At 43.1% G+C, this 14,051-nt stretch overlaps 1 protein-coding gene across 2 annotated transcripts in view; it reads left to right on the forward strand.

The window, feature by feature from the left end:
• Window positions 1-7,349, forward strand: part of LOC119386909 (dedicator of cytokinesis protein 9) — a 198,035-nt gene extending 190,686 nt beyond the window's left edge. For both annotated transcript variants that reach the window (XM_037654186.2, XM_037654190.2), the window contains 4 exons: window positions 428-618; window positions 2,438-2,538; window positions 3,160-3,298; window positions 4,971-7,349. In XM_037654186.2, coding sequence (XP_037510114.1) covers window positions 428-618; window positions 2,438-2,538; window positions 3,160-3,298; window positions 4,971-5,066 — 527 coding nt within the window. In that variant the 3' untranslated portion in view covers window positions 5,067-7,349. The remainder of the gene's footprint in view (window positions 1-427; window positions 619-2,437; window positions 2,539-3,159; window positions 3,299-4,970) is intronic.
• Window positions 7,350-14,051: the final 6,702 nt, after the last annotated feature.

Raw genomic sequence — 14,051 nt, forward strand, 5'->3', positions numbered from 1 at the left:
CTTTTTCTTCGCAATGCAAGGTAGTGTAGCACCACATGGTATTTGCACAAATGCTCTGTAGTGCTATTTTTAGTATTTTAAAATTGTGTGCGTTGGGCAGAAAGCACTCTGAATTTCTCTTGTATGAGATAAATTATTGTTTGCTGTTATTGTGTGCATTATTCTGTGAGTTTTTTTTTTGTTCAGCCACTGTACAGTTCTTAGATTTTTCTTTTTTTTTCTGCATTGGTTCTACTTTGCTCATGGTTACAATACCCCCCTTACTCAATGCCTGACAGGGCCTGTAAGGTGTTTCTTGACTAAATTGTTATGCCTGTGGAAGTGCACTTTGTAATTTCAGGTCATAATTGTTAGGGCATTTGCGCTTCCAGCTTAACTAGCACACTAATACCCATGGCAGTGACAGCTTGCGACGTTTCCACTGCAGCCAGCTACTGCTTCCCATACGTAAAGAAACGGATCCCGGTAACAAGTCGCAGGACAAAGGACCTCAATCCAATCGAGGTGGCCATCGACGAAATGCAGACACGTGTCGCTGAGTTGGACGAGGTGGTCCATCGCAAGACACCTGACCTCAAGAAGCTCCAACTCAAGCTACAGGGCAGCATTGGTGTCCAGGTCAGGCACATAGTCTGCAGTTTGCTAGGACTATTAGTGCAGCATTCGTATGTGAATATAGAGGCATATGTCTGGCTGTCCATACACCACTCCCTGATGTATGTGTGGGCAGCACCAGCATACAGCATCTTACGAACTTATGGAACAAAAGAACTGATAGTTGGGAAGTTTGTACTGGTTCATGACCGGCTGCGCAACACGGACAAGAAAGAAAAATTACACCATCTCCCATCCCACTCAAGGGAACCATGAGGGGATGCGAAGCAGCATTGGGGGCGCACCAAGTTTCCGTTACGTTCTCTCGGCGTTTCTGTTAGTGTGTGAGGTTTGTATTTAGTGTTTGTGTTATCATTGCATTGTGTTTGTGCATTGCTTTCCATTAGCGCCGAGTGAACGAGTGGCGTCGACGTTGACGTTACAACTCATCTGAACGGGAGCGAAGCGAGAATGACGGAAGCCGACCGAGCGCATGCGCTTGTATACACATGAAATAGGGGAGGGAGAGCAGAGAGTGGGTTACAGGCTGTATTTGGCTGCGGCACGGCTGTATCACGTGGGAGGAGAGGCTGTGCCACGGCTGCAGCGCGGGGGAGGAGAGAAGGCAACTGAACACCTGCCTAAAGGAGGAGAGTGGGAGAGAGAGTAGGCGTATGCGTGGTGGAGTGCGGACGCCACCACCGACGACGAACACAGCCCCGAGCAAAAGCTGCTTCGCATCTAAAAGATACCATGAGAGCAGTGGTGTCTTGTGCTCATGGGTGTCTCTTTCTGTCTTGTCTGTTTCTCTCTGTTGCACAGCCAGTCATGAACTTATGGCATCCCTCTTCCCAGTTTTGACCTCACGTCTGCTTTGGAGACACAAAAAAGGCTTAATGATTATTAAAGAGAGTCTTATTAAGCCTAGACCTTTACTATCGAAGCATATACAGCCAACCAACATTCAACTTTAAGATGTTCCCATTCATTTCGTATCGAACAAAAGCTTGCGTAGAGCATAATTATTGCCATCTCCATGCAGCTCAGGAAACCAGTTGCATTGCAGCTAACACACAAAAGAATAAAGCAGCATGCTTGAATGTTAGTGCTTCTTCTGTTCTAAGAGCAGTTTGCCATTAAAATGCTCTCTGAGGTGTGGATGATGCGCCTCATTATTTTAAGGGAGCATCGTAAAAGGTTTAAACTGCGCAAAAAAAGATGGGACGGAGAGAGGAACACAAACACGCACACAAGCGCAGAACTTCCAACTGAATTTATTTGAGGAAAGCAGGTGAATATATACTTCCTCAGAAATAACGAGTACAAGGTACAAACGCGATGATACAGGTGAAAACCGCAACAAGGATGCGTGCGCATCACGTACAGGGCAGTGATTTCATGTGTCCGTCTAAGAAGTTCAGAAAGGGAGCAATTCGTGAAAACAGGCAAAATTGGCGAAAGCAATGTCACTCACTGCATCGCTGCTGTGTATAAACGTTATGCTGATCAACAGTTTATACTTTTCTAAGTTTGCTCTTGTGAGCTGCATCTAAAGTGTACCACAATACGTGTGGGCTCGGGGCAGACATTCAAAAGAAATACGTACTCCCACATTCCCCTTCTAGTGTTGTGCCCGCAGGATTTTGAGAAACTTAAGAGTTCGCATGGTCAACATAGGCGTGGCTGCATTATAGTGTTACAACAATACATTGTTTGTGTTTGTCTTCTCACAAAAGACCCTTTCTTTGAGTGTCTGACACTCACTTTCAGTCAGTGATGTCTGTGGTGTCTGTGCGTGCCTGTTCTCATTTCACCAATGGTTGCACATTTCTTCTATCCACAGGTGAATGCTGGCCCTCTTGCCTATGCGAATGCCTTCTTGGACGAGAGCAAGTCACACCTATACCCAGAGGAAGAGGTCAATGAACTAAGGGAGAAATTTAGGCAAGTGTCATACGAGTGTTTCATTCTTACAACAGACGAAAGCAATAGACAATGAAGCCAAGGAAAGTATAGAGGACATTATTTGTAGTCTTTGACTCTAGTGCAGTAATTATGACATAAATGGAAAGGAATTAAAGCGGATAAAAAAACAACTTTGCCGCTGGTAGTGACTGAACCTAGAACCTTCGTATAACACATTCGATGCTCTGCCAATACTCTATGAAGAAGAAGGATTCTTTTCATTAATTCTTTCAACATGCCTAAGCCACATTGAACATGTTGTCATGTTCTTGATGGCATCGGTGTATTTTTGATGGCATGCTCTTGATTGTACATTTTGTGATGGAATAATATTTTATGTGGTGGAGTTTTTGGTGTACACATCCTCGCAAACCTTTTCTTTACAGTATATTTCTTTAATGGCATGTTTATTGATGACACATCTTGGGTTGTACATTTCTTGATGGTGCATTTCGTGATATGAAGCATCCCAATTGTGCCAGTGGCACAATTTTCCCTTGCGTATGTCTTCAGTGCCTTCACTGCATTTGGCAATTAGTTGCAAAATTCCTCCCTGCAGTGAATTTGTTTTCTTGACGGTGTTGTTATTTGTGTTTTCAGGCAATTCCTCAACATTTGCCAGCAGGCGTTGGACCTTAATGGCAAGCTGATCCCGCCTGAACAATGCGAATACCACAGTGCCCTTAAGAAAAATCTAGTTGACTTGGCCAGCCAGCTCTCTGAAATAATGAAAGAGAAGGTGAGTGTTGCACGCTTTTACGTAGTTTTATTTCGAGCATAGAAAAGTTGCAACATTGCGAGTTTATCATTGCTAGTGGAGAGCAAGTGGGTCGGTTTGGTGAACATGATGGCGCCGCTGTCGCGCCACTCTCGGCGACACCCAAGATTATGATTATAAGCCACAATGGCAGAATAAGTGCAATGACTTTGCCCTGTATCGCACCAGTGTGTTCGACCTGCATTCCTTTCAGCTTTATGAGTGATTTACAGCTGCCGTGAAGAGGACTTCACTGGCGCGGCACCAAGTCGTTGTTGCCGCATATTATGTTCACCATAATTCTTTTTCATTGTGATATAAATTGTACAAACACTCCAGGCACATCTTTGCCATCGCTGCGATGTTCCTTATAAAGTCCAAGTTGTGATAACATCACCCCACGCTTCATGTGTTCGACGTGCAAGTGAAAGCTTGCAAGGGCAATAGACGATTGTGCTGTGTGGCTCTGGCAGGAACTGCAGATGGCTCACACCTTTGTATGCCCTGTGTTTGCATTGAAGCAGTAGACAGACAGTATGAAGGTCACTTCGCTCTCTGCGGTGGCTGCAGTCCCTTATCCCAGCATTTTGTTGAGTTACACCTTGTTGGACATAAGAGGAGTTAGCTGCTAGCCTTACTTCATGTAACATTCCAATTTGTTGCTATCGCACTTTTTTGTGACTGATATTTTCTTGCGTTATTGACATTTTTGCTTTTGTACTGCAGTATTATTCAAATATCCCTTCTGTACTTCTCCTGCAAAAAAAGCAATCCCTTGGCGACTGTACTTTACATAAAAAGGTCGAATTTGAAGTTACCGAAGTTTTGATATAATGAAGTCATATGCCAATTTTACTCACTTCTTGATATCGAGGTTTGGCTGTACGTTTTCTTTTCACTTTTGGTACTGTTATTTTAAAATTCAAATTTGTACTCGTGATTACATTTTTTGTTCCTATTGGGAAATGGAGAGTTTTAGTTCTCTTTTTGCTTTACTTACTTAATTCTTCATCATGTATCATTTGGTTCTATCTGAACAGCCCCAATTCGGGCATGGACATAAGGAGACAGCAATACTACAGCGAAATAAAAAAAGAAGTAGAGTGAGGAAACCATGCAATTTTGAAAGTTTAGCTGAATTTTTTTGTGCCTTTTTGTTATTCCTGTAGGTGTTTCTGCTGCTGTTTTGTCTTTTGTGTGCTGTATATTTTCTTCAATTGACTTCACGTGGAGTAAAGTACAGTGGGAAAATGTGCTGACCTACTATTGGATATGTATATCCATGGCACGCAGTAGATGTAAAAGCAAGCAAATTTACAAGGTAAATTGGAATACCCTAGAAGACATTATGTAATATGGCACATCTAATTAACTTGCTTTGATGTTAAACACTGCAGTTCAGATGGGTTTGTTCCCCTTAATTCGAGGCCTCAGATTTGTTCCTTAGATTTTATTGTTCGTATTGATGTATTCCTTCAGGTAGCTTGTTTGCACTTTTATGAAATAAATGAGTAGTGCAAATTTTAAGGGCAAATGCAGGCATGTGCTTCTAGCAAGTGACAGAACTGGAATGTTTACACTTCATCGCAAAGTTCCTGTAATTGAACTAATAGTAACTAACTAAACTTGGGCCTTTCTTGACCGTTTTTGACAGTTGGTCGCTGATCATCGTTCGTCGGTTGCTATGAAGAGGATGTCCCTGGAAGTATTCAACTTCATCAGCGGCTCACCAGGCTCTAGCAACGTCTAAACCCATTTAAGCATCGCTACTTTTTTTTCTTTCCTGATCAAAGCCTCTTCATTGCCACCTCTTAGAATTTTAATGACTCATCCCATGTGTGCGTCCACCTTGCATTCTCATTTTGTCATTGCAAGATTGTTGAGCATTCTTCCTTCCTTGTGTGTGCTAGTTCCAAATTCTTCACAGACATTGCAGAAATGTGCAGTGAGGTGTGGACCTTTGCAGCACCACCACCATTCTACTACTTGTTTATAGGAATTATGTAAATAATAGAAGACATACCTTTTTTTCTGTATAATCGAACTTCAGGTTGTTGCTTATATAGTAGGCATTGCATGATGCACAGAGGTGTTGTGCTTACGGCGAGGTCAAGACTAGGTCAACAAAGTGCCTTTTTTATAAAGTTTGTGCAAAGAACAGCAGCGGTATAGCTGCATCTTGGCGAGGTTTTTTTTTTTCTTAGTCAGTGTGAAATGTATGGGCAGGTTCTCCAAGTGCCATTGTTGGCATCGCTTGTACAGAGAAATACTAGGAACAATCTGTAAATACTACTGACATACTTAAGTGGCGCTAGAACGGAAGAGTTTTGACCCTTCTGTGTCGGACGAAGGGAACGTCATTTTTTTTTCACCTGGTGTATTGTGCAAAATGTGCTTGTACCTGCCGTTGTCACGGTGGTGAAGCAAAAAAAAAAAGCTTGTGTTGTATAGGCCAAACACTTAGCACACTTTATCGAGCAGTGCCAAATGCAGTATTGGCACAGTTCACCTGTTTACTGTTTGTAGATGTTACGTGCCGTAATTTACTGTGTGAAATAATGTAGAATACGTCTCGGATGTAGCAGACGGCTTCGTCTTGGAGCATGTTCTACATCCCACAACTCTTGCGTGACGCGATAGCTTGAGTCGTGGCTTTCTCGTTTGGAAGGATGCCTTTCCACCAGGTAATCTTATTGTTTCTGCACCGTTACATAATGTCACTTTGTACATTATCTGCTTAGTTGTTGAAGAGATTGTATTACGCAGCATTTTCTTTTACAGCCCAGGTCGACATGTGTTGTGAAGGTTGTTTTTGCTTTAATGGCCTAGGCAATGCAGATGTGTCGTGTAGTGTACATTGTTATTTGCCCTTATATCTAAGGCTTATCTTTCATTAGTTGTTTCGTGGTCAGAGTTTTTTAGAGCTGCAGCTTCAGTATCGACAATTGCTTCAATTTTTTTCGCTAGTCAGTTGAGAGCAAAATGATTTATAATGTATGCAGATTTGTGTGTATAGTTCGTATTCTATTTCTGTTAAGGACACCTGCATATGTTTGATGTAAAGGAACAGATATGAAAAGAAAGGCTGGTAAGCTAGGTCGCATCTTAAGAGACAATGCTTTGCCATTGGCTGGGCTCTTCAGTGCCCTTTAACCCTCCATTATTTATACAAAGTTCATGCTTGCTGATTGCTTCACGAAGCTATTTGTATGTATTCAGAATGCCTAGGCTGTCAGAGCAACTGTCGCGCACTAATTTTCACTTTTGTACATAGCAACATCTCATCTTTTACTTCTGCAAAGCTGATATTTCTTTGTGGTGTTAATTGCGAAAGATTTTTTTTAAGAGCTGCCACCACCAAAAACTGCTATCCATTGTGTGAAAATGTAAAAGCACCCCTGTGTTTACTGCTTCGGCAACAGACATGGAAGAAATTTTAGGTCGCGTAATTGTTTGACTACGCTTTCACATACAGCCATAATACATGGGGAAAAAATGTATTATCGGTGTCTGTGTTTTACTTTAAAAACTGAATACCTTAGCATTAGTTTACTCCTTTGTCATTTCGTCACGATCAAGCGGAAATTCTTTACGTGCCTTTTATGTGTGTACAAGCCAGTTGCAAATTTTTCTTTCCCATGTTTTTGAAAGCGTGTTATTATATGAAGTGCATTCCTTTGAAATATTCAACGTTGTGGTATTAGGCAATGTGGACTTTTATTTGAGATCACCAGCTGGTGCTAAGCTTCATGTTGCTGTAATTACATGTGCATTTCTGTACATTTTTTCCAATTCTTTCCTGGTTTAAAAATGCTCATTGGAGTGATGTGCAGCCTTCGTTTCTGCGCAATGCTTGCCATTTGTGAGGTAGTGGGAGCGGCTGAGTTAACAAGCAAATTGTGATGCTGACTGCCAACGTATGTCATGTGTGGCTTCTGTTGTGCGGTAATTTATGTATGTTTGTGTACTGCCCCACTATCTCTTTTAGCCAAGTCATTGTACAGATCCATTAAAACAAATCGAAGTTTTAAGATGCAGCCTGCTGTGTGTTACTCTTATTGCGATGACACTTGCGTAACTTATTCCATTTACTGTACTAATATACCAGCTGACCCATGTGGCTAAAACATGTTGGTGTGCTAATGGGTAAGGATTCGGAATGCCTAGGCTGTCAGAGCAACTGTCGCGCACTAATTTTCACTTTTGTACATAGCAACATGTATGGTGGAAACAGGTCATCTCACTTCGCCTTACCTTTGCGTGTGGTGTCTGGTTCTTCTTTGTTTCTTTTGAGCTGTGTGCAAGAAAGCCGCAATATCAATTTTTTCTTTCTCTGTACAGCATAAAATTCAGGGGCAGCCACTGTAGTGCTTCTTGCAGACAGGTGAAATACTAGTCTTTTGCGCCTGTTTATGGTTGAAGAAAGAAACAGATAAGCACTGCACATTGCATGTTAAGAATAAGCTGTCTACTTGTGTATTTCAGAATGCTTGCCCATTTTCCTGACCAGATTCAGCTTCGGCACGCCTTGATTAAAATTTCATCACTTCCTTAACATGGGTAGTACCGGTCTGACGTAACAGAGGCCGCGTTACCTGCACACCAGGCGCGGTCAATTTTGATATCGCCACTAAAATTCGACGAGTAATACATCTCAAATTGTGTGCAAATTTCATGATTTCTAAAAAAATTGGTACGCCATAAATTGTCATGCACTGCAACTTTCCAATATAAACAGCTGCTCTCTAGTCAATAATCCAAAGCTAATTGACGATTTTTTGTTAATTAGTTGCCTCAGGTTCACTTTAGCTGTGGCAAGTGATTCCATCTCAACATAAAGTTTGTGCGTGAAAGCGATAGGAGCCCGACTCATATAATTTTTATTTTAAAAATCTGTATTGTCTAAAAAAAGTAACACCCAATGTTTTACTTACTGTCTATATGACAGTAAACGTTTGCTTACTAATTAAATTAGCTACCACAGTTTCAGGCACACACAAGCAAACATGAACTCATGCCACTTGATGACTGAGAACACTCATTTCCACAATGCTGCGGGTTGAACAGCGAGACAAATGTGAACAAACGTATCGCATTTCATCTCGCTTTAAGGGGGAACTAAAAGGGAAGTGAACGAAAGAAAGGGGATTTTAAGGGCTAGTTTTTCTTTGTTAGGCACAACATTAATGAAAAGTAGCAGACAATCAGGCCAAGGAAAGAACGGGATGTTATTTGTAGTAATTGTGGTACAAATGACAAGAAATTAAAGTGGACGAAAAGATAACTTGCCGCCGGCAGGGACCGAACTTTTTGACTTTCCTTGGCTTGATTGTCGGCTAGTTTTCATTAATGTTGTGCCTAACAAAGAAAAACGAGCCCTTAAAATTCCCCTTCTTTCCTTCATTCATAGCGAGGGTCTCGTTCTGGCAGACTTGATGCCTTCAGGTAGTGTGCGAGGTATTACTGGTCAGCTGCCAGCTCATAAAAAGATCACGTGCTACGTGACGCCAGCAGGCAGAACAGTCTTACACTTGCCGTCATGGCTACGAGCGGCGCCGATTAACACTCCCAGATTTGAATGCACAGATATACCCGGTAAAGTGCATGGGAGGATGACCGCCGCCGCAGCTCAGCTGGTAGAGCATCGCACGCATTATATCGAAAGTTGCAGGTTCGGTCCCTGCCAGCGGCAAGTTATCTTTTCGTCCACTTTACTTTCTTCACATTTATATCCTAATTACTACAAATAACATTTTGGCCTTATTGTCGGTTAGTTCTCATTGATGTGACTAAAGGGAAAAGCGGTTTTTCTCGTACTGATAATTATTACCCTTTCATTATACCGAAAAGCACAACGCTTGCTACGAGGAGACGCTTGGTAAATGAGAGAACGTGCGAACGGAAAGTTCAGGTGGCGACGTCACCTTCAAGTTCCCGCATCAATTCGCTAACTGTGACGTCATAAATTTCGACGGCGTTTTCTGGCCCTACAGTAGCAATGAATTTCAGACTTTCGAAAATAGAAAAAAAAAATTTCGGTTGTCCTCTAAGGGGCCACAGACTTAACACACCAAGTTTCAGGAAATTTTGTTGGGCCGATGTGGGAATACGAAAAACACTTCGGAATTAGTGATTTGACGCGGACGTTCATGTGCGGTGCTTTTGGCGCGTAATTTAAAAAAGGATACTTCAACCTTCATTTTCTGTCGTATTAATGAACGTATGGTGGTGAAATTCACGACAGTAGTGCTTTCAAAAACTAAAGCAGCTTCGCATTAGTGCCAAGCCTGAAGGAAGTGCGGCGGTGGGCGGCCTTCCTTGATTTTTTTTTTATCTTCATACTCCTCTCTGTTTTTCCTATCTCTTTTGTGTGTCTGTTTATTTCTCTTTCTTTCTTTTTCTCTCTGTTTCTCTTTCTCGCTGTTTCTATCTTGCTTTCTCTTTCTTTCCTTTCTCTATTTCTCGCTTGCTCTTTCTTTTTTTCTGTCTTTCTTTTCTTTCGATTTCTCTCTTTCTATCTTTTATTCGTTCGCGCCCATCCTAATTATTGTATCCCACACCGGACAAACCGGCGTACGTGTTCTAGGAGTGAGGCAGAAGATGAAGAAGAGGGCGAAGAGAAAGGAGGGAACGAAAAGCGCGTGTTCATGATGATAATTTTTGTTCGCAACTGACGGAGATTCTCTGAGCTTAATTAAACAGCTTGTCTTTCTTCCCTCTCTGTCTTTTTCTCTTTCCTTTTGTTTCTGTCTCTTCGCACTCGTTCTCGCGTCCACCAGAGTTATTGCATATCCCACGCGTGACAAATCGGCGCACATGTTCTGGGAGAGAAGCAGCAGATGAGGAAGAGGACGAAGAGAGCGCGTGCGGGTTCATGGTGATAATTGTTTCGGGACTAACGGAGTTTCTCCAAGCTTAATTAAACAGCTTGTCTTTCTTCCCGCTCTGTCTTTTTCTCTCTTTCCTTTTGTTTCTGTCTCTGTACTTGTTCTCGCGTCCATCAGAGTTATTGCATATCCCACGCGTGTCAAATCGGCGCACATGTTCTGGGAGAGGAGCAGCAGGTGAGGAAGAGGACGAAGAGAGCGCTTGCGGGTTCATGATGATGATAATTTTGTCGCGAATAACGTAGTTTCTCCGAGCTTAATTAATTAAACAGCTTGTCTTTCTTCCCTCTCTGTCTTTTTCTCTCTTTCCTTTTGTTTCTGTCTCTCTGTACTCGTTCTCGCGTCCATCAGAGTTACTGCATATCCCACGCGTGACAAATCGGCGCACATGTTCTGGGAGAGAAGTAGCAGAAGAGGAAGAGGACGAAGAGAGCGCGTGCGGGTTCATGATAATTTTTTCGCGAATAACGTAGTTTCTCCGAGCTTAATTAAGCATCTTGTCTTTCTTCCCTCTTTGTCTTTTTCTCTCTTTCCTTTTGTTTCTGTCTCTCTGCACTCGTTCTCGCGTCCATCAGAGTTATTGCATATCCCACGCGTGACAAATCGGCGCACATGTTCTGGGAGAGAAGCAGCAGATGAGGAAGAGGACAAAGAGAGCGCGTGCGGGTTCATGATGATAATTTTTTCGCGAATAACGTAGTTTCTCCGAGCTTAATTAAACAGCTTGTCTTCCCTCTCTGTCTTTTTCTCTCTTTCCTTTTGTTTCTGTCTCTCTGTACTTGTGCTCGCGTCCATCAGAGTTATTGCATATCCCACGCGTGACAAATCAGCGCACATGTTCTGGGAGAGAAGCAGCAGATGAGGAAGAGGATGAAGAGAGCGCGTGTGGGTTCATGGTGATGATAATTTTTTCGCGAATAACGTAGTTTCTCCGAGCTTAATTAAACAGCTTGTCTTTCTTCCCTCTCTGTCTTTTTCTCTCTTTCCTTTTGTTTCTGTCTCTCTGTACTTGTGCTCGCGTCCATCAGAGTTATTGCATATCCCACGCGTGACAAATCGGCGCACATGTTCTGGGAGAGAAGCAGCAGATGAGGAAGAGGACGAAGAGAGCGCGTGCGGGTTCATGGTGATGATAATTTTTTCGGGACTAATGGAGTTTCTCCAAGCTTAATTAAACAGGTTGTCTTTCTTCCCTCACTGTCTTTTTCTCTCTTTCCTTTTGTTTCTGTCTCTCTGCACTCGTTCTCGCGTCCATCAGTTATTGCATATCACACGCGTGACAAATCGGCGCGCATGTTCTGGGAGAGAAGTAGCAGACGAGGAAGAGGACGAAGAGAGCGCGTGCGGGTTCATGATGATGATAATTTTTTCGCGAATAGCGTAGTTTCTCCAAGCTTAATTAAACAGCGTGTCTTCCCTCTCTGTCTTTTTCTCTCTTTCCTTTTGTTTCTGTCTCTCTGTACTTGTTCTCGCGTCCATCAGAGTTATTACATATCCCACGCGTGACAAATCGGCGCACATGTTCTGGGAGAGAAGCAGCAGATGAGGAAGAGGACGAAGAGAGCGCGTGCGGGTTCATGATGATGATAATTTTTTCGCGACTAACGGAGTTTTTCCAAGCCTAATTAAACAGCTTGTCTTTCTTCCCTCTCTATCTTTTTCTCTCTTTCCTTTTGTTTCTGTCTCTCTGTACTCGTTCTCGCGTCCATCAGAGTAATTGCATATGTCACGCGTGACAAATCGGCGCACATGTTCTGGGAGAGAAGTAGCAGAAGAGGAAGAGGACGAAGAGAGCGCGTGCGGGTTCATGATGATATTTTTTTCGTGAATAACGTAGTTTCTCCGAGCTTAATTAAGCATCTTGTCTTTCTTCCCTCTTTGTCTTTTTCTCTCTTTCCTTTTGTTTCTGTCTCTCTGCACTCGTTCTCGCGTCCATCAGAGTTATTGCATATCCCACGCGTGACAAATCGGCGCACATGTTCTGGGAGAGAAGCAGCAGATGAGGAAGAGGACAAAGAGAGCGCGTGCGGGTTCATGATGATAATTTTTTCGCGAATAACGTAGTTTCTCCGAGCTTAATTAAACAGCTTGTCTTCCCTTTCTGTCTTTTTCTCTCTTTCCTTTTGTTTCTGTCTCTCTGTACTTGTGCTCGCGTCCATCAGAGTTATTGCATATCCCACGCGTGACAAATCAGCGCACATGTTCTGGGAGAGAAGCAGCAGATGAGGAAGAGGATGAAGAGAGCGCGTGTGGGTTCATGGTGATGATAATTTTTTCGCGAATAACGTAGTTTCTCCGAGCTTAATTAAACAGCTTGTCTTTCTTCCCTCTCTGTCTTTTTCTCTCTTTCCTTTTGTTTCTGTCTCTCTGTACTTGTGCTCGCGTCCATCAGAGTTATTGCATATCCCACGCGTGACAAATCGGCGCACATGTTCTGGGAGAGAAGCAGCAGATGAGGAAGAGGACGAAGAGAGCGCGTGCGGGTTCATGGTGATGATAATTTTTTCGGGACTAATGGAGTTTCTCCAAGCTTAATTAAACAGGTTGTCTTTCTTCCCTCACTGTCTTTTTTTCTCTTTCCTTTTGTTTCTGTCTCTCTGCACTCGTTCTCGCGTCCATCAGTTATTGCATATCACACGCGTGACAAATCGGCGCGCATGTTCTGGGAGAGAAGTAGCAGACGAGGAAGAGGACGAAGAGAGCGCGTGCGAGTTCATGATGATGATAATTTTTTCGCGAATAGCGTAGTTTCTCCAAGCTTAATTAAACAGCGTGTCTTTCTTCCCTCTCTGTCTTTTTCTCTCTTTCCTTTTGTTTCTGTCTCTCTGTACTTGTTCTCGCGTCCATCAGAGTTATTACATATCCCACGCGTGACAAATCGGCGCACATGTTCTGGGAGAGAAGCAGCAGATGAGGAAGAGGACGAAGAGAGCGCGTGCGGGTTCATGATGATGATAATTTTTTCGCGACTAACGGAGTTTCTCCAAGCCTAATTAAACAGCTTGTCTTTCTTCCCTCTCTGTCTTTTTCTCTCTTTCCTTTTGTTTCTGTCTCTCTGTACTCGTTCTCGCGTCCATCAGAGTAATTGCATATGTCACGCGTGACAAATCGGCGCACATGTTCTGGGAGAGAAGCAGCAGATGAGGAAGAGGACAAAGAGAGCGCGTGCGGGTTCATGATGATGATAATTTTTTCGCGACTAACGGAGTGTCTCCGAGCTTAATTAAACAGCTTGTCTTTCTTCCCTATCTGTCTTTTTCTCTCTTCAACATTCTTAATAAACTTAATTCTTCCGGTACCCGCTCGTCACTAGTTCTCGATGTATTGTTTGAAGCTCTTTCCTCATTGCTTTACATTTAACTGGGGTAAATGCAGCGCAGAAAGAAGGACGAGAAGACAGCGCTCGTCCAGTGTTCTGTGTACCTTCTTTGTCCCCGTATTTTTGCGCTGCCTTCTTCTGCAGCCCTATAGAAGGGCTGCCGAAGCAGACTTCTGTGGGGAGGGGAAAAAGAAGGAGGAACGGGAAGAATAATACGGGAATCCGGAAAAGAATCCACCTTTTGCTTCTATTTTCTGAGTTGCAGAAATTAGCGTCTTTTGCAACCTTAAACCCCTATCTCACTTTTTGAGATGCGCACCCATACGCATCCGAGCGGCCGGTAGGGGCGTGCACCTCTCTCTCCGTCAGAAAAACCGGAGGGTACCTGGCGGCACTGGGACTCGAACCCAGTACTTAATTTACCACAGTAGAAGCGGACGCTTTGACATTTCACCACCGCTGCGGTGGACAGTGCTGAATAGAAGGATACCTGCGCACGCCTGCCCACTCCCCGTCCTTTTCAAACACC

The sequence above is a fragment of the Rhipicephalus sanguineus genome, chromosome 3 (genome assembly GCF_013339695.2).
Source record: "Rhipicephalus sanguineus isolate Rsan-2018 chromosome 3, BIME_Rsan_1.4, whole genome shotgun sequence".
Classification (NCBI taxonomy): domain Eukaryota; kingdom Metazoa; phylum Arthropoda; class Arachnida; order Ixodida; family Ixodidae; genus Rhipicephalus; species Rhipicephalus sanguineus.